The sequence below is a fragment of the Protopterus annectens genome, chromosome 7.part0 (assembly GCF_019279795.1).
Source record: "Protopterus annectens isolate FY-2018-M chromosome 7.part0, PAN1.0, whole genome shotgun sequence".
In the NCBI taxonomy this organism is placed as follows: domain Eukaryota; kingdom Metazoa; phylum Chordata; order Ceratodontiformes; family Protopteridae; genus Protopterus; species Protopterus annectens.
This window is the reverse complement of record NC_056739.1, coordinates 1928836134-1928853672: the sequence shown is the minus strand read 5'-3', so window position 1 is coordinate 1928853672 and position 17539 is coordinate 1928836134. Positions and strand designations below refer to the sequence as shown.

At 36.7% G+C, this 17539-nt stretch overlaps 1 protein-coding gene across 1 annotated transcript in view; it reads left to right on the top strand.

Moving 5' to 3' along the window:
• Positions 1-8232, top strand: part of ST8SIA2 (ST8 alpha-N-acetyl-neuraminide alpha-2,8-sialyltransferase 2) — a 1698605-nt gene extending 1690373 nt beyond the window's left edge. Inside the window, exon 6 of the mRNA XM_044078364.1 lies at positions 6915-8232. Within this exon, the coding sequence (XP_043934299.1) occupies positions 6915-7200 (286 nt within the window). The 3' untranslated portion in view covers positions 7201-8232. The remainder of the gene's footprint in view (positions 1-6914) is intronic.
• Positions 8233-17539: the final 9307 nt, after the last annotated feature.

Below are 17539 nucleotides of genomic sequence, written 5' to 3'. Positions count from 1 at the left end.
GGGCGTGGACCTTTGGACTGCTCGGCAGTCAGACACGCCCCCTGCCTTCCTGCACAGTCCATGTTAGACTTGGATTGGAGTCAGCATGCCCTCATGAATATGCATGGCATGCTGACGTCATACCGTTCAACTGCAGTTTCCGAGTAAGACTTATTTAGTCTTACACGGAGGATTCATGAATCTGGGGTAAATCTTTTGTAGTACATGTACTAGAATTTCTTAACTCCCATAAATAACCCATATCAGGGTGTTTGGAAACTCTGGATTCATCTATCAAGGGACACTGTGTACATTTCCCACATCTTTTTGTACCTAGCCATTCTTTGTTGGTCAATTTCACTTTACTATTGTATATTGGATAGCAGAGTTGATGCTTTAAACACCTCTTGTTCTTAAATACATACGTGGGATAATCTCCCACGATGTTCTTTGTCATTTCATCTATTAACAATATATGCCAATTCTGGGCTATAGTTTCTTGTAGCTTATTGATATTCAAGGCATAAGGTAAAACTATTGGCAGTTTAAGTTCAGATGTCCTAGGGCGTATTCTCTCTTGATTTCTAGATCTATGGGAGAAATACGGTTTAGCTCGACCGTTCCTATCTGATCTCACTTGAGTGTAAATCCTGTTTACTTCTTGCTCATCATATCCTCTCATTAGGAACTTGTCCTTAAAGTATCTAATTCTTTATCATATATTGCATCATCACAGCACAATCTTGACACTCTCATTGCTTGTCCTTTGACAATATTGCCAAAAATTCTAGGATTATGCATGCTATCTCTATGCAGAAAAGTATGTTTATAACAAGGTTTCCTGTATATCGTGTATTGCATTTTCCATCTTTGAGAAAGATGTTAACATCTAATTAATCTATGCTATCACATGAGTATTGCATAGTACATTTCAAAAAATCATTACTGCTATTAATCATATTGTAGAACTGCATAACTGACCCTTCATCTCCTTTCCAAAGGATAAAGGGGTCTTTCTATGTTGGTAAGACTAATCGTACATTGGGAAAGCGAATAAGGGACCATGTATACTGTACTACTAAAGGTTATGTGTATAGTGCCTTAGCCAAACATACAATGGAATTTGGCGGCAAACACACATTTGTCTTTCAAGTTGTACAAAAGCAGGATGTAACTATTAGACTAGGAGATACGGTTAATGCTACAGAAACTTTAGAAGTTAAATGGATTCTTAGGTTAGTTGCACATAGGGGTCGGGTTTAAACGATGCTATTCCCCTAAAACCTTTGCTTAAGGCTAGAAGTGTTAAATAATAATTTTAGAATTTTATGGAATAAACCATTTCTAACTCCACTAGCCAGGACCACCATTGCCCGTACCCACTTAATCTCAACCCTACTATATGCTTGCCCTATCTACACAAGACTATGCAAAAGCAATCTGAACAAGCTAGTCAGTTCATACAATAACATTGCTAGATTTGCAACTAGTTCCACCTATAGAACCCATCATTGCAATAATCTGAATCAACTAGGATGGTTAGAATTGTCAAATCTTATTCTGTTCAACCAACTAACTATTGCCCATAAAATACTGCATCATCCTACAAATACTCCTATACTTACTAACTTAATCTCCCCCTACTTTAACCTGAAGACCCTGCGCTCATCTCATAAAATACTGGTAAACACAAGTAAAACCAATAATCTAGCTGGAGACTCTCTGTTCTCTAACACAGTGGGCAAAATCTGGAACTCCCTCCCAAATGACCTAACCTCCCTACCCTCAACTACCTTATTTAAAACCAAACTCAAGCCATACCTTAAATCACAATGGCTGTGTCGCTGTGTTAACCCAGACTAACTTACTCCCTTGTCACTAGACACTAATCTCCTCATCCACTTTAACTCAATGATCTTTTACTAACAATATAGTGTGTTAACTCTTTTAGTGTAATATTGACCTATTTCACATACCTCATATATTATTGTCAGTATATCTATACCCAATTTGCAAGTAAGATTGTGTTTCTTAATTACTCAGAAGCTAAAAATGTAATTTACTAATATGTACTTGACATTGTCCTTATTGTCTTTTATCCCTTACTAATAGGCTTTGATGTAATGTAATGTACTATTTGTACTTGCCAAATCATGGTAATGTACCTATGAATTTCTATTTTGTTTTTTTCTATTCTAATGTGTGGAGCTTTTCTCCCCGGGCCTCCACTGAAAATGGACATAAATCCAGTTGGATCAGCCCGGTCAACAAATGTAAAATAAAATAAAATAAATAAAATAATTTATTTAATATTACAACTGTATTTTATATGTAGACATATTTTTATTACATGTTAAGACAGTATGTGAGTTATTTATATTACATATTATTTTATTGTCTAACCTTAAACATTGTCTTAATTGAATGAATAATTAATTCATTTTTCTTATTGGCTGAATGATTTTTAGCAGAGTATATATATATATATATATATATATATATATATATATATATATATATATATATATATGGTATTATTTTGTTAAAGGGAGTACGTCTGATGAAGTGAGTTTTACAACTGTGAAAGCGCTTACTTTTTTTGGTTCAAATAAAATACTTTATAATACGTGTTTTGTCATCCTGCTGCCTTTCTGAAACTTTTACTATAATGAAAATAAAATGTAAACATTTTACGTGGAAGCAAGACCGTATACCTCCTCATACACCCATAAATCTATATAAAAACAAACTAACTCTGAGAACATGTAACCCAATGGGTAAGGAGAAAACTTTGTTAACATTAAAGTTCTCCTCTCATAGAAACTGTACAGCTGCAAAAGGTTACTATATCTATTTAACTAAACTTTCGTGATTATAAAATTCTGGCAGGGAATCAAAAACAAATGCTGCTTGAGTGTACAACAATAATATTTGCAAGTTCTCTTGGTGGGGTTGCACACTGCAAAGAAAAGAATGCCTTACACAAAGTCTTAATTCCCTCACCCTTTGCAGGGCTGCTGAATAGTACTGTGTTATGTGCTGTTTGCCTGTGACTCCTAGCCTACATGTTGCACATGTTGCATAACTCAGTCAAACTCTGTCCTGCCATAACCCATCACAGAATAAACCTAGATTTCTAAAGTTTGAAAAACATGCTTAATCCTACAGTTAGGACTATTTCATGAGGGAAACATTCACTAAATCACTATATCACTAAATCATAGTTGTGTATTACAAATACAGAAAAGTAATTGCAAAAGGAATCTGCTGTTATTTAGATGCCTGAAATATTTTACATTGTGGAGATTTGTTTGCTAATGATAAAAGTACACAATTCTATATAAAATACCCTAATGTGTCCCGATAAAAAGGTACACTTAATGTAGTTATCTGGGTATAGGGTACAAGGACTAGGGACCTGAATTTTGTCTGTGACTCAAACAGAACATAATTGGAGAGACAGATATGTATCCCAGAGACTGCCCCTCCTACAGAACATGTTTTCCATCAATGTGAAGCTGAGTTAGTCTATTACTCAGTTTAAGCATAAACTAGACCAGTGGATGGAGAACAGAAAATTTACACCGTGCCTGGCACCCATGTCCTTTATGGATAGATGTAGCTTATAAATGCCAGGGCCTTGATGTCCTATTTGGATACAGGACATCATTATTCTTTTGGAAAAACTTGGCTAGGCATAGAAAGCCTCCCCCTGGATTGTTAGCCTAGTAACAATCTGTGAATCTATGTATTTATGAAATGCATATATGTTGAAAATTTGAAAAATTCTGAAAAAAAGTACAGGCTTCCATTTCCACTCATAGATGACAACACCGGAATAAACTGGGGCACACCTAGCCCTCATAGCTACACCAGTTTTTGCTTGAAGTATTAACAGTCATAAAATTAAAAATTGTTATTCAGCAGGGTGTCTAAAAAAATTGGTTAATATATACACATCACTGCTGCTAAGATCAAGTTCCCTTATAAGAGGCTCAGTAAACCAATCAGTTCCTACATCATAAGGAATGCAAGAAAAAAGGTTCACTACATCAGTGGTGACCAATACACATTCATGCTTAAATTCAATGTCTTTAATTGATTGTATGTAAAAATATAAGAAATACCTTATTTCTTATTTGTTCTGCTAAATTAAAAAATCATTTGCTTTCAGATCATTAAAAACATAAAAAATGCATATCGTATTATTTTGTTTCTTGCTTATTGTCACTGTAGTTCCTTCAGACAGATCACCAAAAGGACGTAAAAGAATTCTTAGAAAAAGGCAAGCTGTTTTCTTTTTGTCACTCGGGATGTACAGGTTCTCAGTAATTTCTGAACAGTATTGTAATCATTTATTTATTACATTAAAACTACACCCTAAGTTTTTCACCTTATCTGATTGAGTATCTCTGATTATTATATTTGTCCACTATCTTTATTTTTTATTCTGAAAACATTTGTCTGTAGATGTTACTAATGTGTGGCCTGGTTGATTGCTTGTTAAAATAACTTGGTTGTACTGACTACTGCTATAAGATACCACACTGCAACTAAACTGAAAATAGTAATAAATATATGTACGTATGTGTTCATATATACAAAGTGGCATGGCAGGTAATGTTGTTGCCTCTTAGTAAGAAGTTCCCCAGTTTTATTCTTGGCTGGGATGCCTTCTAGGAAGAGTCTGCATGTCCTCCCTACAATTGTGTGGGGTTGCCCTGGTTTCTTCCCACATCAAAAAGACATGCAGTAGATGGATTGGATACTCTAAACTGGCTGTAGGTTTGAAGGTGTATTGGTATAGAGGAGCATCTGTGGCATGGCTAGCTACCTGGCAGTGACCATTGGCTCCAGATGATTGTCATTGCTGAAGTGACACACTGACCTCATATGGAAAAAGTGTATGTGAGTGTATGTATTCATTCATTTATCCTTTGTTGACTGTGTTAGTTCCGGATCCACTTCTTAATTTCAAAGTGTCACAATCTCGAGATTCATAAAATCGAGGCCATAATCTTGAGGTTGTGAAATCTCAAAGCTAAGAAATGAACTAAAAAAAATAAAACATATAAAACCATGTTTTTGCCGGGGGGGCAAGCCCCCCTGACCCCCCACACCCCCTGCAACTTAAACATACTAAATCCGAGATTGTGCTACAGTAAAGAGGACGGTAATGTTCCCATTCTGCATTATATAGCGGTCTATTACCATTCTCTTCACTGTAGCATGATCTCTGAGTAAGTATATTTAAGTCACAGGGGGTATGGGGGTGCAGGGGGACTAGCCCCCCTGCAAAAACATGGTTTTACATGTTTTCTTTTTTTTTCCTTCTTCTTTTTTTTTTTTTTTTAGTTCATTTCTTAATTTTGAGGTTTCACAACCTCGAGATTGTGGCCTTGATTTTATGAATCTTGATGTGATATTTCAAAATTAAGAAGTGGACCCGTCAGTTCCAGTAGGCTAGTAGTCTCTTGACAGGAATAGTTCTTTCTTTTTACAGTTAAATAAGCTAGTAAGAGGAGGTGAACCAAATTTTCATTGCTCTTATCACTCTTCATAAAGCTTTGAACCCCACAACCATGTACTCTGAATCAGGTCACTGAGTAGTTATACTGACATCTTGGAGAACCTATCTGGCTCTTATCTACATACAGAAGCAAGAAAATAAAAAAAAATGTGCATTTAGCTGTAGACTGCAAATAATACTCTAATTCAGTTGCAAACCCATGTGATGCTCCACTGAAATCGACACAATTTTTTTTCTGTGCCCATAGCAAGATTTTTGAAATGAGCAGCTGAGTTATCCTTCTTGTCCTTGCTTTCATGCCTTGGAATTGCAATTGAGTGTCCATGTTGTAGGTAGAGCTCAAACTAACTTTTTTAAGTGAATTTGTAGATGCAGTATGCTTAAGTTGCTTACTGAGAGAGATCCACTTTGAAATCTCTTATAAAGCCAAGCTTTACATGTTTTATTTAATAGTCCCCTTTCAGTGTTTCTCTGCATTCTGACTTCTGATTATTTTCTGCTTGTACTAGGTGGTGGTGGAGGTCATCTGCTTAACATTGCTCTAACAACTATATTTGCCCTGGGCTTGGATCCTTGAGCTGCTAGCCAAAAGAAATGAATGCTTGAGGAAGTAGCAGCAATGATATTTATTATATTGGGCCTTCCTGGAAAAATTGTTATCCCAAAATATGGCAGGATTATTCTGTCATGATGGATGCAAACTATACATTAGCATTCTGTAACTCTACCTCCTGTGACTTTTAAGTTTTTAGTGCACTGCAGATCCCCAGCTTATCTGTACACCAGCAGCTTTTTAGCCAGCTCCACCCCACATTACTAAGTTCTAGCTCTGGACACAGTATCATTGCACACCCCAGTAATTGTGGTCCATGCCTGGACCAAAATAATTTGCACTGCAGTGAGAAAACCATTTACTTGCTAACTGGTATGCTCTTATATTATTATTTTTTTTTCTTCTGATATAATTATATGTTTTCGCAATAGCCATACTTGTAATGATGCAGTGTTGCACTGATAATGCTGTTTTTTTTTTCTTTGACCTTGCTGTTGTGATGTAAGATACCTAATGGGCTGGTGTACAGATTTGGTGGTGAGATGATCTAAATTATGTAGACTGTATAAAAGCTTTATATACCTGTGCTACTGAAGTGAGACATTAACTACATCCGTTGCTTATTTTGAACATCTGCATATAACTTCAATGCCTCTTATATGGGTTTTGTGTCTGTCTGTGTCCTAGCTAGCCACAGTAGGACTGAAATTTGCTTCATTCTGTTCATTTTTGTTGCTGACCTTAGTGTATGGCTAGATGTACACTATCTTATATATTATATTAACTGAAGATCTTACTAAAATTAACTATTTTGTTAGAGAATTCTTATTTATTTCTTTTATTTTTTTCTAGGTATTGGCTAACGAACAAGGTCAACATAAAAAGACCAACCACAGGCTTATTGATGTACACTCTGGCTACTCGCTTCTGTGATGAGATCCACCTTTATGGCTTCTGGCCTTTTCATCGGGACCAAAACCATTACTTAGTCAAATATCACTACTATGATACTTTGAAATATGGATATAACTCTCAGTCAAGTCCTCATGCCATGCCTTTGGAATTCAAAACACTGAAAAGTCTACATGAGAAAGGAGCATTAAAACTTACTGTTGGGGAATGTGGCAGACCAACGTAGCACAATATTGCTTAATAAAGACATTAAAAGCACAATGCTGAAAGATATGAGCAAAGAGGTGGACTTACTGTTAGACTGTAAAACAAAAACATAAAATTGATGTAACTGAGTACATCTGAATCTTGGTGAGGTTATCAGCTAAACTGCAGATGTGGAAGTCGCTGAGAGTTGTTTCCTTCTCATAGACCTGTGGCAGGGGGGTAGATAAGAGAGATTAAGTGATACAGTTTTGTGGAACTTTGGATGCAGACCCACAATTAAGAGGCATATTATGGAAGTACCTCTAATATGAGGAATTTGTAAATTATTACTTATGAATGTTATCATCTCATATCTCACAGTGTCCCTTTCCAAAACTTTTTATTTACTGCATCTCCAATGTAATGCTTCCTTTTACTGCTTATTACTATTTTTATGATACATTCTTGGGTTCTATAATTATGTTGGTAGCGTGGCGAAGGATACATAGCTGCCTGAATTCCTGCATTGTTTTACTGAGATTTCAGTATCATTTTAAATTTCATAAACCAAATATTGCTATGCTGATGACAAAAAAGCAAGGTTACATAAAAAGAATAAAGGAAGTTGAAGGAATCATGCTGCCACTTTCTGTATTGTCACAAAAATGTCTGTAATACATCTATATTCAAGCTCAACAACTGCAAGAAATTACAGGTTGCGTGCTCATTGCAAAAGAACATTTTACACATTTGTTAAGTTACCTCTCTGCCATTTTCTAGCTGTGAAGACCTCACGGATACCAGTTTCTGATCACTGTTTTGCAGAAATGGTGGTCCTACATGTGATGGAAGTGTCATTTGTTTTGCAGTAACCCATAGGTTGGAGAGGTATAGTAGTTCAACTTTTGTAAAATGTCATTTCTTATAGTGAGAAGTATGAAAGTGGAAAAACATATGTAGGAGACATACCATTTCTGAGTAGGAACCAGCTGAACTTAGTTCATTTTGAATTCTGGTTTTTGATACATGAATAAACATGATTGAAAATAAAATGTGTGTTTTGCAAAAATAAGTGTTGATTCTTATTGGGCATACTGGGCACCTACATTACTTTTTTCTAGTATATCTTCCTTTCAGTGCAGATTTCACTTTGGAAGGGAACATTTCAGCAAGATCATTGTGCAGTAATGTGCAGCACAGGTAAACATAAGTAAGAACACAGGTACATCAACTGCTACTATAGTCATCATTGTTAGTTTATTTGGATTCATGAAGACTTGTGAAACAAAAAAAATTAGATGAACAAAACAAAACAAATTTTGCTGAAAGCTATTTTCAGTGAAGCAAAACATGCATTTTTGTCAAGGCTCAAGCCTTATTGTGTCCCTCTCCCCACCATGTGGGAAGATATATTCTCCCAGCTCCACTGTCACACAACAGTGAGGGAAAGTACTGTTAACATTTGGTGAAAGTGGCTTTCAGCAGAATTCATTTGTGGTATTTCCCTTCAGCTAAACATGATTACTTGTCTGGCTCCGGTTTATTCTTCTTTAACTGCTTACAGAAAAATTATTTACTGTATTACTATCAAACACTACCTTAAGCCACATACTAACATCATATATTTTACCAGCACTGTCTTTCTGTTAATTGTACAGATTTATCTTTTATTCTTAATTTTCCTTCCGTTTTTATCATTAAAGTAAAACAGTGACTGTCCGTCTTGTTAGTTCTTTCACTGAAATATTTTGTTGACAACAGCTGATTAGCAACTTTCAGACAGGTAGAGGAGATGGTTTATGCTGTTGTCACTCATCAGATTATTTGATTCTCTTAATCTGTTTTGTTCAGCGTATCATGTTGATTACCCATTCTAAACCGTTTAACCCGCATCAAGACAATAATTGTGCAGCAGAATTCACTGCATTCCCTGTCAGGCAGTGATATAATTGTAGCACAGATTCACCCGTTCCATTGAGAACCATCAATTATTTACTTAGACAATGGGCTGCTTTTTTGCAAACAAGATTTTGCTAAAATAATGTGTTGCATATTTTTATCTATAAGATATGGTTCATTTACATGAGTATATTTTGAAGTATAGAACAACAGTGTACAAATTATACTAAGGAAATGTATTCTATAATTCTGGGAAGAAGCAAAAAGAAAGGATACTAATTTAGAAGATGAAGTAAAAAAATACCATGCCATAACCAATCACAAGCTATGAATGTGTTTTCTTTTTGATGCTATGTACACTTTGTCAACTTTGAACTTGAAAATCATGTACAGTACATTCCAGAATGGAAACATTAACAAGATAATAATCACTTCTAATGTGTTATTTTTGTATTGTTAATAACTGCTTTGGGACAAAGAATACTTCAGGTATTTGCTCCTTCTTCGTTTTTTTCTTTTTTTCTTTTTTTTTCTTTTTATTCCTAGGTGATGAAATAGATTTTTTCAGGTCATTTGTCTAGTTTACAGAACACAAAAAGAAGTTGTAATGAGTATGCTAGATAAAGTATTCAAGTACAACTGCCCAGATGTAATATGGGATGGAAGGATGTCAGTTCTACTCCCCCATGAGATCACTGATTTCCAGTACTCCGAAACTGGTAAGTGAAGTGAATGCACAATTCTCATGCATAAGTCCTTTACACTGAGATCAATCAAAGCTGCAGAACTGTTTCCTTTCACCCCATTCTTTACAAACAATTGCTAAGTGTTGCTCCCACTGTGTCTACATTGTGTCCTCAGTACTGCCCCCCCCTCTGTGAAAACATCGTAGTTACTTGTGGGTTGAAAAAGCAAATGGGTAGCATGCAGTGGAGCAACCTGGCATTGTCACATATACTGTCATAGTAAGCAGGAAGATTTCTTGCTATGCCCTGATGGTGAGGGATCTACTTGAAGTCATGTGCATCACCACATGTAATGTCAAATAGGAATTCTGAAATCAGTGGCTATCTGCTATGTGATTACAGCACTGCCCAATCAATGGGAGAATGATATATCATATGCAGAAACCCCACCCTCCTTCCCAGAATGGGAGAGCCACTTGTTGCCACGTCTTCCCACCCCTACTTACTGTTTCTTTATGGCTATTTCTATTAAACCTAAAATGAAAATAATCTGGTCTGGTGTTTAGACTATGTAAACAAAGATTAGTGTTTCAGATATAACAAGGTCTTCATATATTTTTACATTATCATAAAATCTCATTGGAGAATAAATTATGTTTAAAAACAACAAATAGGCTTTAAGCCTACCATGTATGGCATTGTTCCTATGTAGTTTCTCAGGATCGTCTTTAATTTTACAGATGGAATCATGTTGATAGATTGATACCGTTTTCTTTAACAGCAAACACTCCAAAATGTTTCACCAAAAGCTCCCCCTGATCTTAAATAAACCTACTCTGATCCTGCACAGCAGTGAAGAAAAAGGAATTCTCCACTCTCCTTGAAAGTGCTTTTGATGAAAAATTGTTGCTGAAATGGCAGTGAACAAAACTGCCATCTATCTATTGACAGGCTTCCATAGAGGTGGGTATTTCAATTGGATCCATTCATTAGACAGTATGATCAAAGGTTCATATACATTATGGCTGAGACTCATAGTCAAGTGCCATGTGAGGTACGCTGCAGCATGACATGGGCCAAAGCTAGTGATATATGTATTGGAGCTAGTATAGTACCTACATACAGAGGAAAGGCATGAATATTAAAAGAAAGTCATCAAGTCACATATAAAAGCAACAGAATAAATAGGAGAATGACTGATGTGGCTGACATCACCTCCAAGACAGGCTTGCAAGGTATAGTTCATGTGTAGTTATACACATAGTGAAGCACTGCATGCCTGTCATTTGTAGATATGCATATAGCGCAATGATGGTCAGAGGAGCAAAGTGCAAATGCAGTTCTTCATATAAATATTGAGGAAAAGAGAAGATAAACAAGTAAAAAAAGGAGAGCCTAGAAAGCAGTGTAAAATGCAGAAGAGTAACCATATGTCTGTCCACCATCCATCCATCCACAAGTCCCTTTTCCTCATTTTTGCACTTAGGGTTGGGTGTCATGTCAACAGTGACTATCGACTTGAGTCAGTGTTTACACCTCCAGGTAGCTAGCCCTAGCATGGTTGTTTTTCCATACCACAATACTAATGCAAAAACACTTTTAAATGGACAACTGGCTTTAGGAATTGGTACAAACCTGACCAGAAATTGCAATTTTTCCTTTAACAAAAAAATCTGTATTACCTTTTGAATTGGTTGCTTCCAAAATATTTAAAACTACACTTTGGAACATTAATTCCAGTTAAATGAGAGCCTCAGTCATTATTCAAAAGAATTGCCATGGCCTTAGAAGATCAGAGATTAAGGATGTATACACTCGATGAAAAAGGCTGCACCACTCATTCATTCATTTACCAAAAGGGTAGTGCAGTAAAGTTATTCACATATATGTGTGAGAAGGAATTCAGGCATATTTTGTCCCCATGGTACTGTGATTGAAGCTGGTGTACAAAACTCTTATGAAGTTGGTTAAAACAATGTGCTATACAAAGAAAAAAGATAAACAGGAAGATGGCAAGGGATGGTTATGGAAGGGATAGACAGAGAAGGGATGGTAACAGGGGCAGATAAACAAGCATAAAGTTAAGCCACAGACAGGGGTGGTGTACACACAAAATGTGGAGATGATAATGGAAGGACACAGACAGATAGTGGCATGCCGAGCATGACTATTGTCAAATAGATGGCTAACACATTATATTCTTGGTGTGATTCAGGGTCATTAATGAAAAATTGCCTTATTTCCATAACTACTGCATTACAAAGTTCTTATTTGCTCTGTATAAGGTGTCGGTAACACTTTGCGCAAGAATGCTTGCAGAAAAAAATCTTTGGAATGCAGTACTTCACATAATACATCAGTGGAATTAGATGTAATGCTACAGAAGGAAGAAAACCCACCTGTTAAAATGGTTCCCCTTCACATGACCGAATTTCTGTAAACTCGAAATTCATAAGCCCAAAACCAGAATCTCGAATTTACAAAAACTCGAAAATGGGAAGAGGGACTAAAAAAAAAAAACAGACACCTTTCTAATGTTTTTGCAGGGGGGCTTTGCCCCCTGCACCCCCCCCACACCCCCCATACTTAAATATTCCTACTTTGAGATCGCACTACAGCGGAGGACAGGGAAATCTTCTGGTTTGTGCTATATGTGTAAGCACAAACTGGAAGATTTCCCTGTCCTCTGCTATAGTGCGGTCACAGAGCATTTAGATTTAGCTGCGATGATACAGGGGGACCTTGCCCCTTGCAAAAAGGTAAGTGAACTTTTTTTTTAAGTCCTAAACTTCCCATTCACAATTTTGAGTGAATGGAAGTTCGAGATGCTGGGCTCGAGCTTATGGGTTTTGAGCTTCCATTAATTTGATCTTGTGAAGGGGAACCGTTAAAATACTGCAGTACTGTAATTAACACCTGTGTTGTATGCCAGTAACAGTGAAACAGATACCATTGATTAGGTGCGAGTGAGAAAAGTGGCATAGCACTGTTATGTTCAGCAGTGGTACTAGGGCACATTGTGGACATTGGGCATCTAGGGAAGGGTAGACACAAGGGACATGATGACCTCAGTAGATAGGGCGCATAGCAACACAGTTAAGGGTGGGGTGTATCAGGGTGCGCATAGAACAAATGGGTCCAATAAACAGATGCAGGAAGGGGTGTAGGGAGGCCATGCCAGTTGCAACAGAGTATACAAAGAGGGAGTTGTGCACAGCAGTGCATGGAGCAGGGCACTAGCTGCAGGATGTTGAAGGAAGTCAATGATCATTGGCAGATAAATTTCATAGCCTGTCTGATTCACTCACTGACTACCTTTTATAAACCACATATGTGCAGGACTTTCCATGTGCCCCTGAGACAGGCAACAACTGTAAACATTTGCCACCTAGGAAAAAGAGGTGTTACTCAGGCCCTCCACACATCTGACCATCTGCATCTTGGGGGAATGTGCCATGAAGAAGTATCCAGAGCAGGGATGGTAAGTAGTGGTGTGAATGTCATAGGCAGCTGTAATAGGTCTATGCAACAGCCATGGCAAATGATAACATATATGAAACTCACCAACACAGAAATTACTCACAATGACAGAAGAGTTCCTGGTGTCCCAGTCTGAGGAATGGAAGTGGATCCTTATTTTCTGAGATAGACCAAATACAAAAGCTCAGTTATTCTCAACCATGGAAGTGTCAGTAATGGCTGCATCAGGTTAGTACTATCCATTACAATTCTGTATGGTACAGTGCACTGCCTTTGTGACAGGACTGATTCATCAAATACTGTCCGCATATCTGGCCTTTCAGGTATATCTGAGCTGCAACTGAAGCAATCTGTATGTCAAGTATATCCGCCGCCATATGCTATATATGAACTACTCTAAGTCTAACTTCATACAATTAAGTGATAACCTAGCGAAATTTCAAGCCTCCATAAATCCTGAGAACACCGCTGCCTACACAGAAGTGTTCACAGAAACCCTATAGAAGCATGCTAGTAGCTGCACAGAGGCAGCAATACCCACCAGAAAGAAGTACAGAACTGACTCAAAAAACAAGCCAGCCAGCTGGAATCACAGTATCAATAGGCTGTATAACAGAAGGAAGAAAATCATGGCAAAAGTTAGGAAATAGCACCCAGAAGGATAAAAGCACTCTCATCAAACTAAACAAACAACTCAGAGGATAAATAAAGTCTACCAAAGCCAATTCTGAGGTAAATTTGGCATACTAGGCCAAGAACAACCACAAGGCATAATTTAGCAATGTCTGCAACCTTAAACACAATACACAATTGTGTGCAGAGCTCATTGCTAATGGAATTCAGCTCCAACATTACTTCTCTCTCCCCTAAACCTCCCCTCAGGAAATACCATAAAATATAATTACCCCTACTGTCTGTAGAGAACAGGTCCTTAATGCTCTCTCCAATGCCAAAAAACATTGCATCAGTGGGCTCAGACTATATTCTGGGATGCCTTTTAATTTCTCCATATCTTTTGGGTTTCTAATACCATGACAGGAATGGACCGCATTTCTAAGTCAAGGTATGATTAAAGTTCATGAAATTAGTATTGTTTCAGTCTTTGATGTCAGCTAGAAGTGCTTTTCGCAGCACCCGCAATGTGCCTAGTAATGACTCCTTCTACAATTTGTATGGGTTACAAGTACTGGTAACATATTTAAACATGATTGTAGACTCTTTTTTCATAAGACTCGTTGCTCCTACTACTATTGGAACTGTCTGGGTATCTTTCTTCCACATTGATCTTGTTTCTGCCTGCAAATCCTGATATTTTATGACTTTGTGTCTCTCTGTGTGCAAGACACTGTAGTCACTGGGTGTGGTGATTTCAATGATCAATGCTAATTTTGTCTTCTTTTCATGGACCACTATATCCGGTTTTCTAACATTTATCTTTTGAACTGTTAGAAATGGTTGATCCCATGTGATGTAGACTTCATCATTTTCTATGATGCTTTGTATCTCATGTTTCCAGTGTTTCTCAACCACTTCAATACCATAATGTTTGCACAATCCCCAGTGCCAAAAGTCTTGCCACATTATTATGCCTTTCAGTATACAGTCCTTCTGCCATTAGTATGTCACAACCAGCAATGAGGTGTGAAACTGTTTCCAACTCTGTTTTACAAAACCTACATTTCTCCCGCATGTTAAATGGACTTTGTAAACCAATGTGTATGCAGCCCGCTATCTTAGGCTGCCAGTATTAACCTTTCATCTCTTGGTTTGAATTTGCCTCTCTTTAACCATTACGGCATTTGATCCTGACCAACATGAGGTTCTTCCAGAAGTTTTCTATACTTGCAACTGTACTTATGCATTTTCCACATTTCTTGCCTTCTCATCTATATTCTTTCTTTTGTTTTTTTGGCACATTCAGTTGCTTCCTGATTTTAATCTACTTCTGCTTTGATTTCCATTCCTGCTTGATGCCAATATGCTTCTGCCAGACTAAGCAGAGAAATAATCCTAGATTTATTCTCCTCATGTTTCAAAACTTTCACTGTGTCTGGGTCTTGTGAGGTCAGCAGATATGTGTGCAGTCCAATGATTGCAGATCTATACATGCAATCAGTTTCAAGGAGACCGAACTCTCCTTCGGAATGGGGAATATATAATCTTGGTATGCAGTGATTTTTATAAATCATTTGGTGAGCATGAAGCAACGTTCTTGTTTTCCTGTCTAATCTATCCAACTCATTTTGGCACCAGTCATTTACTCCAAAAACTGTAAGAAAGGACAGGAAGAGCAAATTGATTTATAGCTTGAATTTTGTTCCTTAATGTCAAAACTGTTTTCTGGATTAATTTAAGTCATCTAAAGTATTCCTTACTAAGTTTTATTCACATTTGTTCATGTTTTATTGTTGATCCTTCATCATTTCCTAAATAATTATACACTCCCTCTTGCTCAAGTTCTTTAATATCACATTCTTGTCCCAAACATGTTTTCTTGGTGCTGTAGTTTTCCTGCTTTAAAGGTTGCTTTTGCATATTTATCAAGACCAAATGACATTCCTTTATCATCTGAAAAAGTTTTGACAACTTCCAGCTGTGCGTTCCGTTCCTCATCTGATGAGCTATACAGTTTTAAATCATTGACAAAGAGAAGATGAGAAGTCTTTACATGTTGTTGTTTTCTAGGAGCCAAATTCTAGCCATGGGGTAAGCTGTTAAGTAAACAGCTTAATGGGTTAATGACAAGGCAGAATAGCAGCAGTGACAAAGAGTCACCCTGGAATAACCCCCTTTGAATTTTTATCCCTGGAATAATAATTTATCCTTTATCATGGCTTAATTGCAAAGTGGTCTGCCAATGTTTCATGGTCATTGTAATGTAGTAGATCAGGGTAGGGTATATTTTATACATTTTTAAGCACTTAAGCTATCAAATGCTTTTTTGCAGTCAATCCATGACATACTTAGATTCTTCCCCTTTTTATAGTTCTCTACTATGACTTTATTTAACAGCAAGTGATCCTTTTTCCATATGACTTTCTTTTATTGTCATTTTCTTCTATTGCCATAATTGAGTTTTCTTCTAAATGAGTATAAACTCTGTCAGCATCAATTCCAGTGAATAGTTTATATGTCATCAGAAGGCAAGTTATTGGTCTATAATTTTTAGGGTACCTTGCAGGTTCACTCAAGTAGGAGCATTGTTTTTCCTGTTGTTAACCAGGTTGGTGTTTCTTTGGGTACACATGTAAATAGTTTTTACTCATGTCTAAATCTTCGTGCAAAGATGTTAATACTTTTAACCAGTAGTTAGGTACGATATCTGGGCCTGAGGTTTTCTAATTAGAGGCTTTTCTTAACTTTGTTACAATCTCTCTGGCTGTTACTTCATCCCATTTCATATCCTGTATCTTTAAACTTCTCATTCTTTCTTTTACTTCTTCTATCCATTTAGCATCTTTGTTATGTTCCACAGGATCTTCATAAATACTTCTCCAAACAATATCTACTTCTTTTTTTTTTTTTGGTGGTCTTTCAATTCCTTTTACCTTTTTTCCGTATTCTCTATAAAACATTTTGGGTCATCAATAAATTGCTTATTTTGTACTTTTCCACCTGTGCTGAGATTTTTAGTTTGTTATTTGCGATAGTGCATGATAGATCCTGATCTGTTATAATACTGCACATTGCTTTTATCACATCTATCTTTCTAAGTATTTTTTGTTGATCTGTTCCCTGTCCTATACTCTAACAGTGACACTTCTTGTCTTAATTGCTTTATAGTTTTCTCTGTTCAATACTTCCATGATGGTATTCAATTTCTCCCCTTTCTTTCCCTCACTACCTTGTGTTCTTGTGGTAGAACTTTATCAGTTATTAATTTAGCTGCACAGTAATATATCCTGTTTACGTCTGTTATATTGCATGGATCTCTAAGGACAGTCCTAATTACTGTGTTAATTTGTTTTATCAAACTTCTGACTTTTGGGGTTTTACTGACTTTTTGCAGTCTATTTCTTTCTTTGATCTTAAAATATCTTTCTCTCGCTATTAAATCAAGCAACTCTTCTCTTAGCTCATTTTCTTCTAAACTGAGGGCACACTTTTTGTTTTCCATTTCCTGTAGGCATTCTATAGAATGTTCTCCAGGAAAGGCTGACACAGACAAATAACTGTTGTTAGAGCCATGGACTAAAACTAAATGGCAAGAAATGCATAACAGTATCCTTTGGGAAGTTATCCATCCATGCTAACTATCATATTGACAGCACACCCCTAAGAGCTGACCCAGTAATCAGGGACACATTAGACAGT